Source organism: Melozone crissalis, unplaced genomic scaffold, assembly GCF_028551555.1.
Source record: "Melozone crissalis strain CALT ecotype California unplaced genomic scaffold, PUWL_Pcris_2 ptg000063l_1, whole genome shotgun sequence".
NCBI lineage: Eukaryota > Metazoa > Chordata > Aves > Passeriformes > Passerellidae > Melozone > Melozone crissalis.
In genome coordinates, this window is record NW_026535841.1 from 5,214,007 (window position 1) to 5,233,408 (window position 19,402).

The 19,402-nt window shown below is 49.7% G+C and overlaps 1 protein-coding gene across 2 annotated transcripts in view; it reads right to left on the reverse strand.

Annotated features, from left to right (window-relative positions):
• Positions 1 to 672: 672 nt before the first annotated feature.
• The window catches only part of BICDL1 (BICD family like cargo adaptor 1), a 47,880-nt gene continuing 29,150 nt past the window's right edge, over positions 673 to 19,402 (reverse strand). The window contains exons 3-11 of one of the 2 annotated variants that reach the window (XR_008483849.1): positions 17,841 to 17,957; positions 15,669 to 15,815; positions 14,520 to 14,699; positions 13,641 to 13,859; positions 12,404 to 12,547; positions 9,195 to 9,325; positions 6,498 to 6,618; positions 5,591 to 5,699; positions 3,041 to 3,126 (exon numbers count right to left, since the gene is read on the reverse strand). Coding sequence is in view for 1 of the 2 variants with exons in the window: in XM_054288648.1 (XP_054144623.1) it covers positions 2,938 to 3,126; positions 6,498 to 6,618; positions 9,195 to 9,325; positions 12,404 to 12,547; positions 13,641 to 13,859; positions 14,520 to 14,699; positions 15,669 to 15,815; positions 17,841 to 17,957 (1,248 nt within the window). In the remaining variant the exon portion in view is untranslated. Of the gene's footprint in view, positions 3,127 to 5,590; positions 5,700 to 6,497; positions 6,619 to 9,194; positions 9,326 to 12,403; positions 12,548 to 13,640; positions 13,860 to 14,519; positions 14,700 to 15,668; positions 15,816 to 17,840; positions 17,958 to 19,402 lie in introns of both variants that reach the window. The other variant, XM_054288648.1, reaches the window with a different exon arrangement.

The following is a 19,402-nucleotide window of genomic DNA, read 5'->3' on the forward strand; positions in this document are numbered from 1 at the left end:
GTTTTTCAAGACAGAAGACAAAACCTAGCTGCTGTGTTAAGGCAGTTTCTGTTCCTGTGGAGTAGCAGCTCAGCACAAGGAGGTCTCCTTTGGTGTGTTGTCCAGTTCATTGCACCCAGTTCTCTGGTATCTCTGGGTTTAGTAGTGCAACTAAGTCTTTAGGGTGAAGGGGCTTGTTTGAAGAAACCATACCCAACTGGCACCTTAGAACATGCAGACTTTCCTCTTGCAATCTCTTCTGCCACTCTTGTTAAATAAATAAAATTGCAGTGGGATTAAGGATTCTCATTAAATGAAGAGATGAGCTGTGCCTACCCCTGCAACCGATTGAGTCACTTTCCTCAGCAAATATAGCAGAAGGCACCTTTCTTCATCTCATTACTGCATCTTCATGGGGAAACTTAAGGCCCTTGCCTCAGGATTGCATCCATCCATCCATCAATCCATCCATCCATTCATCCTCACTGGGGTAGAGCCCCACACATGGTGGGTATGTGGCTTGAAGAGAGCTGGTGGGGTCTGGGAAATGACAGCTGACAGCAGAAGAAAGGTCCCTGAGGACCGAGGTGTTCACATGGCTCTCCTGCGATAGAGCATCGTTCTCAGTGTTCACTGGTGTCACTGTGTCGTGGGTGTCACAGGTGTCACTGTGTCACAGGTGTCACTGGCATCCAAGGCTGGGGTAATGCATGAGGGTGTGACTGAGTCCTGGCAGCAGGAGATGCTGAGCAGGTGCCTCGTGTCCCTGCCCTGTCCAGAGTCACAGCAGAGGCAGGATGGCAGGATGAGGACATGTGGCACTGCACTGCAGCCCTTCCCCTCGCTTGCACAAGTGGCTACAAGCAGATACTCAACAGCTGAGCACTGCCTAGAAAGGGGAGGCCAAGTTTCAGTTTCCTTCCCTGCCTGTGAGGCTCCTGATGCCTTTCCCCAAAAGCATCAAGCTGCATTGGTGGGGCTTTGCCCAAGCATTTCCTGAAGCAGCTCTGCAGTCCAGGGTTCATTGCTTTCATGTAGATGGGTGTCACCACTCAGCTCTTCACTATCATGGCCAATCTCAGAGCACTCTGCTCCTTGCAGCCCAGAGCTGCCTTAGTGCAACATGGTCTCATACCAGTGTGGTGGTTTCATGTAACAAGGAAATACAGGAATGCTCAAATCTTCATAGGCAGAAAGGATTATTTGTACTGAGGTATTATGGATGTTCTATCCCACAGGGAGGCTGAATAACACTAAAACCCAAGCCACCAGCCTCTTACCTGCTGCTTAGAAGGTGACTGGTACCTGTTCTAGCAGAAAGCTTGATCCTGTGAGTAGAGATAGCAGCTCCCTGTGGGATGGTGTGTTAGCACCGAAGTTGCTGAGCAGGGCAGGGCTGAAGGTGCAGCCAGCTCTGTCTGCTGTGGGACAGTGTAGGTGGTGGCCTTTTGAAAGCAGCAGGAAACAAACTGGGGCCTGCCCATGGGTATTATGAGCTCGGAGAATGTGTGAAAATTGCATGACAGCAGCAGGACATCTCTGAACTGAGCCCGGTGCTCCTCACTGGCTTATGATGGCAGACTGATAGAGGAGCTGTAAAGTGCCCATCCAGTGCAGAGGGCAGGTCCCTACTTGAGTATTGCAGGATTTCCAGCACTGCAGTGTGCTGGAATACACCAAAAAAGCCACGTTCCCTCTTGTTGATCAAGTCATGCAAAGTAGGCTCTGGTCATTGATCCAAAGGACCTCTGGCTACCTGCTCACTGAAGGGCTGAGTAGCAACTGACCCCCAGGAAGGGACAAAACTCCTTTCTGTCAGGCCACAGCCAGTATTACTGCATAGGGCAGAGTAACCTGCAGGCTCTCCAAAGCTTTGTAGACACCCTGACAGCCTTTGGCTTCAGTGAAGGCAGATGCCAGTGTGCTTTCTGAGGATGGAGTCTGCCAACCCAGTGTCAGAGACTGACTGACATCACTGGGAGTAGGCTTCCAGTGAATTTTTAGTTAGGCTTTTGGGGGCCTATCCAGTTAAAATGCCAGTTTTCTTACTCTGCTTGGGAGATGTGTATGGCTTTGGGGAAAGGTGTGTGACTTGCTGAAGCCCCCAAACTACTTTTGGCCATTGGAGGAACAGCAGGTGCCCCAGGACTGAACGTGCACAACTTTTATGCAGTCTGTAATCTGTTGTAGATGGTCAGTCTCCTGGGGAGAAATCTGTGTAGCTACAGCCTGCAACTCTTACCTCTGTAACAGGAGGGAGCTGGAGAGGGCAGTGACACCACCCATCTGTCCCCTGCCCTGAGCTGTGAGGAGCCTGGATCCCAGCGAGGGTGAACGGCCACGCAGAGCTCCAGGGGAGATGGTGCCCAGGCAGGAGCTGCCCTGAGGGCTCAGCTTCCACCACGGAGAAAGCTACATCTGTCAAAACAGGGTATTGCTGGGGCCAGAGTGACTCCAGTCTCAGTGGGATGGATGAAGGATGTCACAGCTGCCAGGGTGACACAAATGGCTCCCTTCTGTCCTCTTGCATTCAGCTCTCTTCTTCCCCTTCTGCTCGCTGTGACAGAAGTTCTCAATCCCCTGCACCGCTCTGTCTTGGGGCTGCTTATTTCCTTCTCCAGCATAAGAATGCTTTTAAGACAATCAGAGAATTCTTCACAGCAGAAACTGGACTGTGTCAAAGCGCCTAAAATATACCCTGAAGTTCATCACTTCACGTATAGAATAAGAAAAGTTTCTTTCTACTAGAATCACATTGTCAATTTGCAAATCTCCAATTCATGTAAACATTTGGTTCAGACCAGGTGTGGTGTAAATAGTGCAGAGTCTCAAGGGTTAACTCCTTTGCCCCCTTCTTTTTTACTCAGTGGATCAGACTTGGGTCCATCAGCAAGCTGGGCAGCTGCCCCACTCCCCATCTTGAAGCAGGAATTGTTGGAGAGTTTTCTCTTTTCCAAATTAATTTTTCTTGAAGAAGGAGAAGAGCCGGTTTCCTTCGGCCCCGCCGGGCTCGTCCCCCTGCTGCTCCGGCCTGGGGGAGGGCCTGGCGCCCCGCCTGGCGCCACTGGAGAAGGAATAAGCAAGCTGGCTCCATTCCTTCGGGTGTTTGTCCATCAGCTGCTGGTCAATGACCCTGTGCATGTCATCCTGCAGCAGAGGGACAGGACAGGGCTGTTAGTGGCAGCTGATGCCAAGGGGAGCTGGGGTGGGGCGGCTGAAATGGGAATGGAACGTGCAGTGATGAGATGGAGCAGGGATGAGGGAGCAGGGACAGGTCTGTGTCCCCAGCCCACAGCAGGCTCAGCTGTGCCCGCTGCCATGAGGCTTTGCAGGGAGTGAGGAAGATCAATCACACAGTTCTGAGGGGTAAATTGCTCAAGTGGCCTCTCACAAGAGCTCTATGCATGCTTGGGACTCTGTGCCACCCCTGAGCTGCGTTCCTCTGCTGCCTGCAGCCTGCAGATGTCCCCTTTGGGGAGAAATAAATAAGAAGAACAAATGCAGCTGAGAGCAGAGGCCAGAAGAAGGACGGAGGTCTGTGCTGAGCAGGTCTGTGTGCACAGCAAGGGGACAGCAGGGGTGGCAGAGCTGCTGCATGGCCACTGTCACTGGGGCTGCTTTGGGGACGGTGCTGAGGGGCTGGGGCAGGTGTGGGCCCACCAGATCCCTCCTGGGCTTTGCACCAGACTCACCAAACAGAACTGAGCTCGTCCCTTAGAGCTCCTCCTTCCCCTAGAGCCAGCACAGCAGTGGGAGCTCTGACTGACAGCTCAACATGAACTGTGGCTTTTCAGGTGTACCAGGAATTCGTCTCTGATTTCGTCCATGTTTGCTGCACAGTGAAGCTCCTTTATACAAAATAATTACCCAGTTCTGTTGCCACTAATGATGTGCTAACATGTTTCTTGAAAACCTGGCTATAAATTTTACAGATTTTAAACTTTCAGATCCATTGCTTCTCCTATAATTGCATATTTAAGCTACAACTTAGTGAAAATGTGTGTACACAAACTAGCCCCACAGGAGGAATCAACTACTCCCCAGCAGTCTGGTCCCTGACTAGGGCTGAGGACACTGTCAGGATACTCTGGATGGGCTGGAGTGGTGAAGTGCTGTTCATTCAGCACCTGGTGAGGGGAGGCTGTCAGGGCAGCCCCAGGACTGAAGGGAAGGTGCTGCCATTGCCCAGCAGGTGCCCCAGCTGCTCTGGATTGGAATCAAATCAGCCAGCTGGGACTGGATACTTAAAAATGGCTGATCTCTTGTTGCAGCATTTTCTGTAGGGAAAAGGATTGATAGCCATGACCTGGGCCTGAATTCAGTATGGGGGCTTCCCCTGTGGGAGCAGGAGGGTGCAGAGCTACACAGAGTGGGGAGGTTTTGGGTCTTTTTAGAGCAGGGCTGGAGAGAGGAAAAGCAGAGGGAGAGTTGAAGAGGTTGAGGTGAACATCAGTATGAAATATCAGTGAGACAGGTTTCCAGAGCTGAAGCTGCCATGTGAAAATGTACAGCACTTGGATTTGGAAGGCACCTCTTCTGCTAAATGAAGTAGGTACCCAGGCTCCTGCATGGCAGATCTGTGTCCTTGGTTGACCATACAACAAGGGATGAGAAGGATTTATATGTATATTTATATATACATATATATACACAAAAATATCATATATATATATAAAAATACAGTATGCACTATTGAGAGAGCACTGCATTGGATCCCTGTCTGTCAGATGTGTGAGTCAGAGAGAAAACCACTTGGATGGGGAGGATTTTTTGCTTGAATCCTATTTTGCAGCCTGTATGATTATGTCCTTAGAGAACACTGTCATCTTGTTGACAGCCCTTGGTGAAATGCAGACTAGAAGTGTGCAAAAGCAAAATGTTACCAGATTAAAGAGTGCAGTGATGCCCAGCTAAAGCAGAGACTTTTATCCTATTTTATCAGAAACTTTTCTGCAAATTCTTTTGAAAAACAGTCCCCAAAATACATAAATCACCCCACTTGTTTTGTGCCTCTGTGGCTGAGCTGCTGCTGAGGGGACAGGAGGTGGCTGGAAATGATTTTGCTGCTGTGTAGCAACACCTCAGGTCAGTGTGTTGGAGACAACTTACTGCCATGAAGTGGCCTGAGCCTCAGCTCAGAGAGCTGATGGCAGCAGGTCTGGGGTGGCTGTGTTACTGCAACAGGACCTGTTCTTAACCCCTAAGCTGAGTTTATTCTAGCACAAAGCAGGCCTAACTTTACAGCACCCATCCAGACTGAATTTGGATCCTCACAGCTCCTGTGCAGAGCAGAGTGTCACTTGGACAATGAGGCTGAGAGCAAAATCCCGGTCTGTCTTTCAAGAAGCTTTCCATATACTAAATATGTGGCTAGAGAGGGTTAATAAAATGTGCACCTCAGCCTGGCTTTGCCTGTTGTTCCCTGGTAAAGCCTCACCATGGGGTGCAGGATGCTGCCCTGGCTGCTGCTGGGATGGGGGGGGTGGGCAGAATATTGGTGGGTGATGGAGACCCCCACTGGCCCCTCTTGCCAGATGATGGTGAGGGCAGAGGAGGATGTGGGTGATGGTGGCAGCAGATGGAGAGGGCATGGTGGGTGTGGGGAGCTCACCTCAAAGGCAGGAGGGGTGTACGACTAAAGCTGTTGGTACAGGAACTGAGAAAGGCCACTAGATCAGAAACCAAAGGAGCCAGATAGTAAAAAGCCCTGAGGAAGCAAACTGTAAGCAGGAAAAAGAAAAGAAAGAAGAAAAGAAAAGGGAACAAAAAAAAAAAAAAGAGAGAGAGAGAGAGAAACGAAAACACAGTGGAGTTGAAACAGGAGCGAGGTTGTACGGGAAAGGTTTCTACTGGTCAGGCTGGGGGCTTGCATGGTCTGCAACAAATCACTATAAATGGCACAGACCTTTGCTCTTGAGCCTGCTCTATTTTCTGTTTAAGTAGCCCTCCCTTGGTGCTGGTTTTGGGAGGAGGCAGCTTTGTCTGCTCACAAGGGTTTTCCCCACTGACCCCAAGCAGGGCATCTCCAGGGCAGCTGTGGAACTGCCATGACTTTGTTTTTTCACCTTGGTGAAGAACTGGAATTTTAGCTTCTCCTTCTTGATGGATCTTCAGAGTTTATGCAAACAGTGCAGCAACAATCAGCACAACCTTGTTCTCCCACCTTTCTGCTCCATCATGGAAAAGCACAGCCATGCTGTGCCCTGTGTACCAGGGTGTGCCTGCCTGGGGACACCTCCTGCACAGACCCCTCCCCAGCCCAGGGCAGAGCAACATGCACATTTCCCATGTGAGGCACAGTCTCCTTCTCCATTTTCAATGAGTTTAGAGCTGCAGAATTCACTGCTCACAGCCAAAAGGGTCGGAGCAGGGAGAGGCAGCTCCCCCTGCACCCCACGAGCATCGCTGGCTCCTGCAGAGCCAAAACCCCCAAACACCCCCAAACACCCAATCCATGGGTGCTGAGGCAGAGAACAGGACACACCCACAGGAGGGGGGACAGTGGGCTCGTGTCTCACCTGCCAGGCCTCCAGCTGCTGCGAGAGGTTCACCTTCTGCTGGATGGCATCCAGGAGTTGGCTGTTGAGGGACATCATGTCGATCTTGCACTTGGTCAGCTCCACCTCCACCGCGTTCTTCCTGCAGGGACAGAAATCCCAACATGGCATCTCCTTCTTTCTAAACAGTCAGACATATCCAAACAAATCTACAATTCATGTATTTCACTGGCAAGTCCCCACATCCTAGAATGTCCATCTCTGTTGTATTCTGAACAATCTATTAATCTGAGTGAAGAACTTTTGACATCTTTACCTTAAAACCAGCAGATTTCTGATATGCACACTGATAATACTACTGAAAAAAAAAATCAGATACACTGCTGTGTAAGGTAATAGCGTGCCTGGATAATGTGCAAGATCTGCCAATAAAATGGAGACCTAGAACAAGGTAGAATCTATATTCAAATGTTTTCTCTTTTCCTTCTGTTTACATGCATAGAAAACAAATGATATGTGCTAAAAATCAAATGACTCGTGTCTGATTGCTCCATCAATAAATTGCAATATAAAACAAACATTAAAAGCTCTTAAAGAGCACAATTCTGCTTTCCCTTGGGACTTGACTGAAGGAAGGATCGAAGGAAGAAATGAAAGAAGAGAGCTTATCACAGCATATACTTTTCAGGAATGACAAACAGTCAAAATTATTTAAATGAAATGTTAGACTTTAAGGGAGGCTCCCAATTTCAATGGAGTTGTCCCAGCCCTTGGGAACAGCTCTGCTGCATTTCTTCCCAGACATTTGGTGGCCATTGAGTGTGTCATGCCATGGACAAAGTTACCCAAAGAGCCCCAAATGCTCAGTGGCTGAGATGTTCCAGCTGCTCCTTGCTTGTGGAAAGGAACTGTCCTTCAGGACAGAGCAATTTCCTAAGCTGCCCAAGCTGGGAAATGCTGCTCATCCTGCTGGGAGCACACAGGTGAGCACAAAGCTTAAGTTTTCAATTAACTGCTGTGTGATAGCAAAGTGTAACATGACTTGCTGAGAACCATCTTTCCTTGCAAACATTTTCGAGAGAAATAATTGCATCTTATTAACTGCAGCTCATTCCTTGTCTCGTAATAGCTCCCTTGTGCTCCCCTGCAGAAGAGCAATTTGGGAATTTGTGTTTATATTCCAGGTACTAGAATATAAACAGAAATATTCCAAGGTTGCTTAACACTTCCAGGTGTTATATTCCAGGTACTGGTTGCTTAACACTTCCTCTGAAAGGATCCTATTTTCCTATTGCTTCCCATGTTGCCAAACTTCAGCTTCAAGCAAAAATTTTCCACACCAGATGTCTGCCTCGGGCAGTGATTTTATTTCTGTTCAGAGCTAAGGATTTTTGGGGGGGATGGGATGAACAAAAGCAACTTAACCCTTGGGCTGTGAGGTGGGAAGAAAATCACGAGCCTCCCCAGGCAGCAACCAGCCCACTCGGTCTGGGAGGGATGTTTTCACTTCAGTGACAAGATGCTCTCGTCTGCTTTCCCTTGCTGCCACTCTCTGCTCCTTCATCCCCCTCACTCGTGCCCCACTCCCACAGCTCCTGCACTGCAGGACAACCAGCCCCAAATACTGCTGCTTTGTCCAGCAGGGTCCCAGGGAAGTGGGGAAGCTGTGCCCTTGCACTGCGGGCTGTGCTCTGAGCACCTGAGCAGCCTTTTGTTCGCTTCCCCGCCGCTGGGTGGATGTTTCCAGGATGGATGGCAGCGGCAGCGTTGCCATGGCCACGGCAGAGCCAGCAACCCACAGGCACCGGAACGTCACAGCTGGGATGCTCCTGCTCCTTGCCAACAGAGGGAGGTGTTCCAGAGCACTGCCGTGGCAGTCTGGCGGCCAGCTAGCCCAGCAGGGGCAGCACAGGCGATCCAGCCACTCACAAAAAGGGATGCTGCAGGCTGATTTAGCTCCTGCACCCTCTGAGGTGCAACCATCTCCCGCTCCTCCTCTTGTCCAGGGCTTTTCCCCTAAGAAGCTGGACTGGTGGTGTCCTGGCCCACCTGCTTGTTGAAGGGATTATCAGAGGAATCCTTCCTAGCAGAGCACAGAGGGGTAAAGGTGTCTGTCCCTCTCTTCAGAGCATTTTGGCAAGCCCAAGGACAGAGCTGAGAAAGGGGGATTTGGGGTATGGGGGAGCAGAACTGCACAGATCTGTAAGGAGGATGGGCAAAATAAAGAGCCAAAGCAGTGGGAGAATCCCAAAAGGAGAACCAGAGAATTACAGGACTGGAGATGCAAAAAGAGACCTTGGAACAGGAAAGGAGAGGGAGTGACCAGAGGAGTGGCTTAGGGAAGAAGCCCAGGCAGGCTGTAATGGGGATGGTCAGGAAAGCAGGGCTGTGTGTCTGGAATAGCAAAGGAAGAAAAATGTGACAAATAGGGCAGACCTAGTGTTTGCATTTAGCTTCCTGAAGTCCTCTCCTCCTCACTGTGACTCACACCAGCACCAGGGATGGCACAAACACGGCTCACGGAATGCTCCTAAATGCCCCCAGTCCAGCTGTGCCTTTAGCATCTCCTGCCCTGCTCCCAGGCTCCTGGCAGCATTTCCCAACACCAGCACTTTGTCAGAGCTGCTGTGGAGAGCAGGAAAAGCCACTCCAGAGGCATCTCCTGCCATGGCACCCCAAAGTGCCGCCCAGGCTGGCTGTGGCGCTGGTGGCACTCACTTGGCGATGGCCTCGTCGCGGTCCCTGATGGCCTGCAGGAGCCGTTCGCTCGCCTCCTTGTCCTCGGCAGCGCCGCGCAGCCGGTCCCGCTCCTCCTTCAGCGTCGTCATCTCCACACTCAGCAGCGTCACCTGCGGGCACAGGGAGGCCGTGAAACCCGGGGCTGCTCGGGAAAATGCACAAGTGTGTGTGTGGGGAAAGCCACATGGGCTAACCTGCAGGTTGAGAGATCCCCTGGTTACAGAAAAAGCTGTGTCTGCTGAGTGGGGCTGTTAGTGCTGGTGCCACCCTCCCTGAAAGGTGCTGAGTGACTCTGGGATGCTGACCTGAGCGAGATGTGCCACCAGGATGGCCTCAGCAACGTGCAGAAACAGCACTGAAAGCTGGGCAGGGCAGGACCCACCTGTGACTTTGCTGAGATTATGGCATCAGTGCTAAAATGTTGTCCCTCTCCAAGCAGTTTGTACACATCCTTTGAGTCTGCTTGTTATAATTCTGATCTTTTCCAGGGTTAAATTATTGCTAACATAATTTACCAGCAAATAATATTTTTTGAAAGGATCCTTACATCTTCTGAAGTAATATGAAGCTGTAGACAAAGGATGTGAAAATTCTCTTTCATGCCATGGAAGGTGTTACTGGCACATCTTACAATTTTAATTAGACTTTAAAATATGTCTGGAGTCTTTAATAGTCTGAGAAATGATCTATGGTTTTGGTCCTGTGCAGAGTGAGTTAATAGGGTGTGAAATCATGCAAGGATTGCATTAGCACAGCTTCACAGTATTTCATACACATTTAATTTCTTTGTCTAGGGCACACACATGCTCTGTTACACACTCCACCACCTGGAAACCCTTCCAGCGTTTGACCCACCTCCTGCCTCTAAATGCAGCTCAGTAGTGCTTGAATCTTCAAAGAAATCTTTAAATAGAGGGCAGACAGTCAAAAAGGGCTGATCACATCCAGGGCGTGGGAGGATCTGCTGCTAGTGAGGCACGGCTGGGCCGGGGGGAGGAGGGTGTGACTGCACCCTGTCTGTGCAGAGACTCCCCACGGGACTGGGGGGCTGTGCCGGGGCTGCCAGGGGACAGGGGAGCTGTGCCCTCCCTCAGCCCCACATGGGGAGCACCTCAGAGCAAGGATGTGACAGAGCAGTGGTGATGGAGTGATGTAAAAGGTGCTGAGCACTTCTACAGAAATCCCAGGGGACAGAGAATCCAGAAGCCCCAAAACATGATGTTTGGGAATAGGTTTGGGATTTTAACTGGTTCTGTCTGGGCTTCAGGTAAGAATGGGAGGAAACAAACAGGCAGAAGGTGTGAAATAGCTTCTCAGTGTAGACAGAGAAGGGGATGGCTCCTGTTTCCACCTGCTCACTGTGCTCTTGGGCAGGAGCAATGAATGTGTGTGATGCCATAAGATCCTAAAAGCCATTTAGAAGCAGCTCCCCTTTGATTGTATCAATACCAGTGCCAGAACAGAGGGATGAGGAGGCAGCAGAGCACTGCTTCCCCCGGGTGGACCAGATTTCCACATGCATCAATTTTCTGTAGCACTGAACAGAAGACGATGTTGCCTCTTAAAGAGGTGGTGAGAGTAATTATTAACCTGCAGCAAGTGTGAGGCTGGATAACAGGCAAAAGCTGTGGGAGACATGTACTGGCTGTGGGAGGCTGGAGTTCCTCTCTGAGAGTAGTGGCTGCTGCATTTGTAGCTATGCCTCATCTTTCTCCACATCACATAGAGGTGTGAGAAGAAAACAGAACTGCAGTCCTCCCTGTGCTTCCTAAATATTAAGAGCCTTGGCAGCTGGGGACCTCTAAAAGCAGACCCAGGGTTCCAGACCTGCAATCCAGGGCTGGTCTTCTGGTCCCTCCTGGCTGGAGAGTTTGGGGAGATCAGACAAGCCTCAGATCTGTGAATAAGTCTCTAAAGGTCTCTGTCAGCACTCCCAGGGTGCAGAGGTCAAGCCCTTGTCTCTTGTCTCCTCCATCTCAGGTGTGTTTAAGGGCAAGGGAAGCTGTGTGTGGTGCACAGGACTGCAGCAGCACAGCCAGGGCAGGGGCTGGCTCATGTCTCACTGGGGGCAGAAGGCTGGACCTTCACAAGTGTCTCTTGTGGTGGCCACACTGCTGAGAGGAGCAGTCCTAGGGGAAGGACAGGCTCCAGGGCTGCTCCCATCCCCACACTCTGCCCTGATCAGCTGCTGTGGAAGCAGGACATTTCCCACCCTTGCACACACACAGCCACCACTGCCAGGGTATTTAATGATGCTCTCACTCTCTTCCCTTTGGTGGGAGCTCCCACAGCCCTACACAAGGCTGTCACACCCCAGGTTGTGCTGACTTTCTGAGCAGGGCTGTGTTTTCCTATTTACTCTCCAAAGGGTGATACAGCACTGCTGGGAAGACCAGACCAGACATGTATCCCATTCCATGTTCCAGTCCAGTTGCTGCTGCTTCTGCTGCAGCCTCCAGATCCCTTCCAGCATCTGGAGTCTTGTCCCACAGAGCCAAGGACTGCCAAGCACCTCTTTGGATGCCTGTGTCCATTTCCTGCTCTTGGCACGGGACTGAGACATAGATGATGCTGGGTGGGGGTGCAATGGGTGTAGAGCTGGTGTTGGGGTGACCATTCCTTGCTGTTGAGGTTGCCTCAGCTGGTCCCTGGGGTGCTGCCTGGAGCCAGCCTGGCCACAATTAGGATTCTCTGGGAGTGATATTCTGAGGGTTTGTGATGTTGCTGTGGAAGAGGTTAAGCCCTGCTCCATGCACAGCAGAGCAGCACCTTTATATCCATGGAATGGTGCACATACCCTTCACAAGGGCTCAGTGCAGCAATTCAGGTCAGCTGAACTGGATACCTTTGGGTTTCCAGCACCCCATATCAAGAAGCCTCATACTGTGAGGTCTTCTGCTGAGAATTTAAATAACAGACTGGCTAAAAAGTGGACTGGGAGAAAGGCATATAGGAAGTCTGGCTGCTTGAGATGATGCTTCAGATGGGCCCCAGACAATTTGTCAGAAATTTTCATCCTAAATGCTTAAATACTCTGCATTTGGTTTAACAAATCTCCCTCATCCAACCATTTTGGCCTAAATCCTCCTGGGTTATTGATCATGTTGGTCTCTTTGATGGAAGGTGTGTCTTGGAGGATGAACTCTGCTGTTACAAGACCACATGTGAAATGTTTGGGAGTTGCTAACCTGGCTGTGCAGTCGCTGCAGCTCCTCCAAACTCTGCCTCAGTTTCCCCCGTTCTCCCTCCATTAACTCCCTCAGGGCTCGTGAATCCTCACTGGTTCTCCTGATCTGCTCCTCTAAGGTGTCGTCGTCGCTTCGCCGAGAGCTCTGAGAGCGGGAGAGAAATCTCTTGCTCAGATTTCACTTTAAAAAGGCAATTGTATTAATTTGGTACCAGTTTGGGATGAGGGTGCTACACAATGAAAAAGAAAATGTGAATGTGACTTTGGCAGAGCTTTTTGTTTCCATATACCTCCACAACTAAGGGTGCTCAACCAAGGGTAGTTCTTCCACACATGATGCAAAGAGCATGGCATAAACCAAATTTACAGAGACCTACTGCCCATTTGGTAGCCCACATGGCTACAGTCTCTGTTTGTGGACCTTTTACAGGACTCTTTATGTTTTATTTAACAAATACAACTTCATCTCTATACTCTGCCTATAGGTACTTAAGTGAGGAGGGTGAGTACTCCCTCACAGCCCCCTGCAGGGGTAACACTGTTTTCCTCACCACAACACCCCAAATAAGCCCTAATGGCAATGCAACCCATTTGTAGGGAATGGGACCAGGCCTGATTTGAGCCACAACAAAAAGTGAGGTGTTTTGTTGTAATTCTTTACTTCTGTGGATGCTGAGTGGTCCCTCCATGCCACCCCCTCTGCCCAGAAGCCTGGAGACCACATCCTACAGACATCATCTTGTGCCAGCAAAACCCTTAACCTGCCATGAATTTGAATTTGGCAGCTCCTGCCAAGACATTTCTACCAATGACCATTCACAAGGACAGAACCTCCTGACATAGAGGTTATGATGTTTTTATGGTACTATTGCTAATAAAGCAAGGTTAGGAAAATCCCAAAGGAAAGAACTGAACTGTGATGTGTAAGATAACCTGCAATATATCCACGTTGAAATTCTAACTTACTGAAAATCTCAAAGTAAGCCTACTTTTATTAATTTTCCAGAATGACTCCCAGGCCAATGACAGCTGTATGAGCTTGAAACTTTAGGTGGTCTGAGCACTTCAGGCTGAAACCCCACATGCTTGGCTCTTGGCTGACCATTTGAGACACAAAGAGTGGGCTGTGCCCTGTGCCACAGAGAGACACCAGGACCTTCAGGATCCAGCAGCACCTGCAGCAAGCTCTGGGCTAGGGGACATGCCCAAGGCAAGGCCTCTCAGTGCCACCAACTCACCGTGGAGTCTGCCCCGTCCAGCACGTTCTGGATGAGTCTCTTGAGCTCGCTGAGCGCGGCGCGCAGGCTCCCGGCGGGCACGTCTTTGGCTGAGGAGGTTTCTGAGGACTCGTCCATGGAGGAGTCGGTGGACACGGCCGAGTCGGCGCTGTCGTTGCCCCGCAGGTGGGAGCAGAGGTACCTCACCTGGCAGTACGCCTCCCACAGCTGCAGCCTCAGCTGCAACAACAGAGCCTGCCATGAGCCTGGGCCGTCAGCACCATGCACAGCCTCCCTCCATGGCCAAGTGCTGTCACAGACGTCTTTTATGAAAAATCCTTTCCTTAGGATTTTTTCTCCTGAGAAGCTGAGAGGCCTCAGGAACAAAATGTAAACAATGGTTATCTGCTGCTGTGGAATGCAACAGGTGCATCTGTGATTGGTCTCATGCACTTGTTTCTGATTAATGGCCAATCACAGCTGACTTGGACCCTCTGTCCGACACACAAACCTTTGTTATCATTCCTTCTTTTTCTATTCTTAGCTAGCCTTCTGATGAAATCCTTTCTTCTATTCTTTTAGTATAGTTTTAATATAATATATATAAAAAACATTAAATCAAGCCTTCTGAAACATGCAGTCAGATCCCCATCTCTTCCCTCATCCTTGGACCCCTGTGAACATGGTCACAAAGTGCAGTGTGGGATTGCCAATCCTCACAAATATTTGCCACGTTGATTTGGAAATGGATGCAGAGTTTTACTTTCATATGGTCAAAGGGTGTTGATGCCACACCCCAATCCCAATTTCCAGCTCCAAATCCAGATCAAATGCATTAAACTCCCTTTTGCTCTGGTCACAGAAGCCCATGGGCTTTCCCAGAGGTTGAAGGGCAAATACCTGTTCTCGTTCTTGCTCCAGCTCCTCTGCCTCCATGCTCTGCTCTATCTCAGAGAGCAGGGATGTGCTGGTTGTGTTGAGGTTTTGGAGACTTTTCTCCTCGCTGAGCTCCTCCACCTTGCCCTGCAGCTGTCGGTAGGACAGCCTCACCTCCTGGAGCTCCAGCTGGCTTTGGTGCAGCTTGGGAAGAAAATCAAGGAAACAGAAAAATATTAATGGAGGCAATATGGACTGGATCAATCTCTTGGTTTGTGAGGGAGCTGGGAGGGAGGAATGAGTGACACAAAACAGGGCTTCCAGCCAGGAGGAAAGTACTCTTGGCTGGTATTGCTGTTTATTGGAGCTTAATAATCTCCAAGTGTCATTAGACACTGTTTAGAATCCAGAATATCCAGAAAGATAAAAATAGCAGATTAATCAGCACTAAAATGGAGAACATTGTGAAGAAGTTGGGACTCAGGTAAAGAAATTTGCTGAAAACAAAACAGCAGGAAGTGGTTTCTCTCCTCATCCAAAGAGAAAGTGCTATCTACATTTTTTAAAAAGAAAATTACAAATATACTTTTAGGAAAAAATATTCAGGGTTGTTTTGCAGAGCTGAGCATCCAGTGCTTGGTAAACCACAGAAGTGAAACGGAAAAACCTTGCTCTGCCTTAAGCCCAAGAGGTGCCAAGCTTGTTTTCTGGGGAGTGACATTTGGTGATTCGTGGCTGTGAACACCATGGAGATTGTTGGGAAACCACCTGAGCACTGGGATCTAAGAGGCTAGTGACTTCCCTCTGGAACAGCAGAGATCAAGAGGGGCTTCTCTGGATCTAGAGAAGCCCCTTTTGAAGCCAATTCTACTCTTAAAAAATTAAATAAAATGAACTGTAACCCGAGTCCTCTGATTATTTTTGCATTTACCTCATTTCGCCAGTACCCTGCCCCACTTCCTTGCTCAGATCTCCCTCCCAAGCTGCTCTTTGCTGTCAAGATGCCTCGTTGATGTTCCTGTTACCTTTCTTCATGGGGAACACCCAGGACCTTGCTTGCTGCCATTCATTCCTCTAGTTATCCTGTCTCCCAGTTTGTGGCCATTTTTACCCCAAATCATGACTTTTACTGCATCTCCCCGTCTCCTCCCAGTCTCACTGCTGCCTGCTCACCTGCAGGTCCTTGTCATGGCTTTGTCTCTCCAGGATGAGGACTCGGTCCTGCAGCTCCTCCACGGTTCCCTGGAGCAGGTCGTTCTCCTCCATCATGGCACTGAGGCGATGCTCCAGCTCCCGCTTCCTGTCCGTCAGCATCTTGATCTGCAGGGCAAAGAGAGGCCCTGTCAGACTTTGCAGGGAGCAGAGAGGAGAGACACCACATCCCCAGGAGAGCAATGAAACAGCAAAAAGCAGAAGGATGTACACAGATGTTCTGTACCTGTATGAGAGAAGCTACCTCTGTGTGTGGTTTAAAGCTTAGGAAAGCTCTGAAAGGAAACAACTCCTTCCCCAGGCTGCAGGGCCTGCTCCAAAGGGGCTGGGTGTGCACTGACAGGAATATGCAAGGATATTGTGGTGGAGATCACCCCTGCCCACCCCTTGAACCTTCACATTCAAAAGACTAGGAAGAACTGGTTACTTTTTTGGCTGGTCCTGGTGGTGGCATTTTCTCCTGTATGGGTAATGGAGAACACAGGGTAATCCAGCAGGATCCAGAGTGAGCCTGTGGGATCCTGCTCCCTGCAGGGCTGTGCCACAGCACTGCCCATTGCTGTTCTTAATTGGTGTGTGTTCATCAGGTCCCCACCAGGGATTTTTCTGTCTTTTCAATTGTGTAGACTCCTTTCTGTGCTGTGCTTATTTTTAGCCTCCCAGTGATCGGTTGCCTTTAAAATTGGTTCATTTCTTTTAATTGTCAAGGGCAGAGATTTCAGGCAAGGGACAGTTTGCCAAACAAACCCTCCATGACTCAGTTAGCTGGGAACAGTGCAAGGGATGAATCAGCACTAGCCAAGGTCACTTCTTCTGTTTAACCAAGAAGAAGGAGCTTTTTCCCACATTAGTACACACAGGATCTCTGGGGTCTGGTATGCCAGCCATCCACCAGTCCAGTATAACCCTAAATATTCCTCATGGCCTCCTTTCAGTTCATGGAGTGTAGAGAAATTCAGCAAATTCCCAGTTTTCTTGGCCTCTTTGGGACCTTGTCTCTTTGCTGCTTTCCAGGTTGCTGGAAAGATCTGGCTGCACAAAGGAGTATCAGCCAAGTATGTGGACTTGCTATTTCTGCAGAGTAAAGGCTGCTGGAGGTATTGGAAAGCTGCTCTGAGGTGACTAATGGTTTCTGAGATGTCTCTGCCCACCACCACCATGATTTGCGTGGGTTGGAGAAAGAAAAATAAGAGGTTTAATGGAGAGATTGTGTTAAGATTTCATATTTGGTGGGCAGACCAGTAATGAACATGCTGTAAATAACAATACAACATAAAAAACACCGCTCTGCCATGAGCCCTGGATCGGGGAAAGGCACAGGGGGAAAGGGTTTGGAAAGCAAGAGACGGGAAGGAGGTGAGGAGACAAGGTGTGGCATGCATGGTGACAGGCATGCATGGTGACAGCAATGTATGTGCAGGCAAACCTTTTCCATGCCTCCATACTTACTTCAAGGACTTGCTGCTCCACACCAAGGGAAGGGGAAGAAAAGGCGAGGGACCAGCAAGGAGTAGGTGGGAGCGGGAGAAAAGAAATCGAGAGATTTTAGGAAAAGCTTTTCCAGACAGCTTTTAAATAAAAGAAGTGGTTGGGTAGTAGAGTTGGACATCTTCTACCCATTTATTTCTGCCTATGTGAACCCCAGTGACCCTGTCAGGGAAGGGGAAAGGAAGGAAGCTGTCTCATTCCTGAAAATGAACCTGAGTTAAAACAGGCAGGGGCTCCTTGCTTTCCCAAGTGCATGGTGCAGAGGCAAGAGAGGATTGCTGCTTTCTTTGCAAGCATGAGGAACAGAAGAAAAAACCCTTGCAGACCTTCCCACCATTCCTACCGGAGTTTAATCTTTACTGGGCAGCAGCCCTGCAGGAGCACAGCCATGGTTTGGCTCCTGGAAGATCCTTCTCATCCATTCATTTTGCAGGAATGCTGTGGCTGAGGCAGCACTGGAAGGTGCTGTGAGCCAGCCCAGACAGAACACCATGGAGCAATCCTTGCTGGGGGAGTCCTTTGCCCCAGTGCTGCCATCCCTCTGGTGGCTCCACTGGCTGATTGTGTTTGCCCAGCTCAGAGAGGGTCATTACACAACTCCAGGAGCCCTGGCTGCTTTGTGCAGGAGGGAGGCAGGTGACTCACCTCGGCCTGGAGGCTCTCCAGCCTCACGATGTGCTGGCTGCTGGAGGAATGCTTCTCCCTGAAATCCTCCCGGAGGGTGTGGACCTGCAGGGAGAGCTGCCGCTCCACCTCCGACGCCTGCAGGGAGACACAGCTGGAGTTACCCCAAAAGCAGCCCTCTCCTCCTGCCCAGGGAAACCCACCCAGATACACCTCCTGCACAAGCCCAGTTTCAGCAGAAACTCTGAATTTTGCAGAGTTTGGGTGAGTGAAAATCCCATCGTGGACAGACACTGGGGAGAGCTGCCATTTAAACCATGTTGATTTTTCCCTTGGGGCAGCCAAGAGGACACAGCCCATAATTTTTTTCCACTGCAAAAAAAGCATGATGACTCCTGTGTCCTAAAGGAAATTCACTTTGCCTTAAAAATTGTAGCCTAGCTGGGGTTGAGGAGAAGACCAGGAAACACTCCTATTAGATTTACACTCTCTTAACCTCTGAACATCTTTGGCACAGCTCTAATATAACAAGTACTCTTTGCCTTTGATTCCCAGCTCCTGTTGAGGCCAGATGGAGAAACATCCACTGCACATGACTGTCAGTGAAGGATCCCTGGGCTTGTCTCTCTTTCCCATTTTGAAGCAGGGATGCCCCACTTATGCAGGGTGGTTTGAGGACAGCAGAAAGGTCATTCCTGCCTGCAGGATCCAGGCTTGAGGCAGCCCTTACAAATGACAGCTTAGACATGTTAAGGACTCTCCAGGCAGCTTTATGGCTGATTTTTACATGTGAACACACTTGTTTAGGCTTGTGAGACAACATAAGGTTTTTATGACTAAACACTGAAGAGACAGCAAAATGGATAGTTTTTTTTAATGAGCTTCCATCAGGTTCCATTACACTTAGGCACAAAGCTCCAACTATGCCACATGGGCTGGGATTGAGCTGATTCCCCTCAAGAGGTGGCATTCCTGTCCTGCTTGGGGTGTGGCCAGTGGCAAAAGCCACAGTGCTTTAGACAGGGAGGTGAGATGGGAGGAGGGATTGGAGCCAGCAGCTTTGGGCAGTTTGGGGAATGCATCTTTAGGTCTAGCAAATGTGGGTCTGGATTTTCTCCAGGTGCTCTGACAGTGCCCAAGGCAGAGCTTCACCAAAGGGTGCAATGACTCTGCTCTAGCAGCTTGTGACTGGAGCAGTGAGCACATAGACCCAGCCTGAGCTGCCCACAAAGGCAACGCTGCTCCCTTTTAAAAATGGTCTCTTATTTTGCACAATCTGCAGCAAAATATTCCAAACCAGAAGCATGAAGTAAAAGGCTGTTCCAGCTCCATCAAGTGGAGGAAACTGGTGGCTTCAGCACTGTTTGCTTGGAGGGGCAGCAGCAGACAGAAGTGTGGCCAACAAATCAGGCTCTGACCACTGGCTTCAAAAAGAGAAATGGGGTTCCAATAAAAAGAAATAATCTTGTCTACCAATTGGTTTTTAGTTCCCTTCTTATACTGTTTTTTCACTCTTCTTTAAAGCCCCATATCAGAACCTGTTGCAATTGCCAAGTGGATTAATAAAGCTTCCTTGCTTGGGC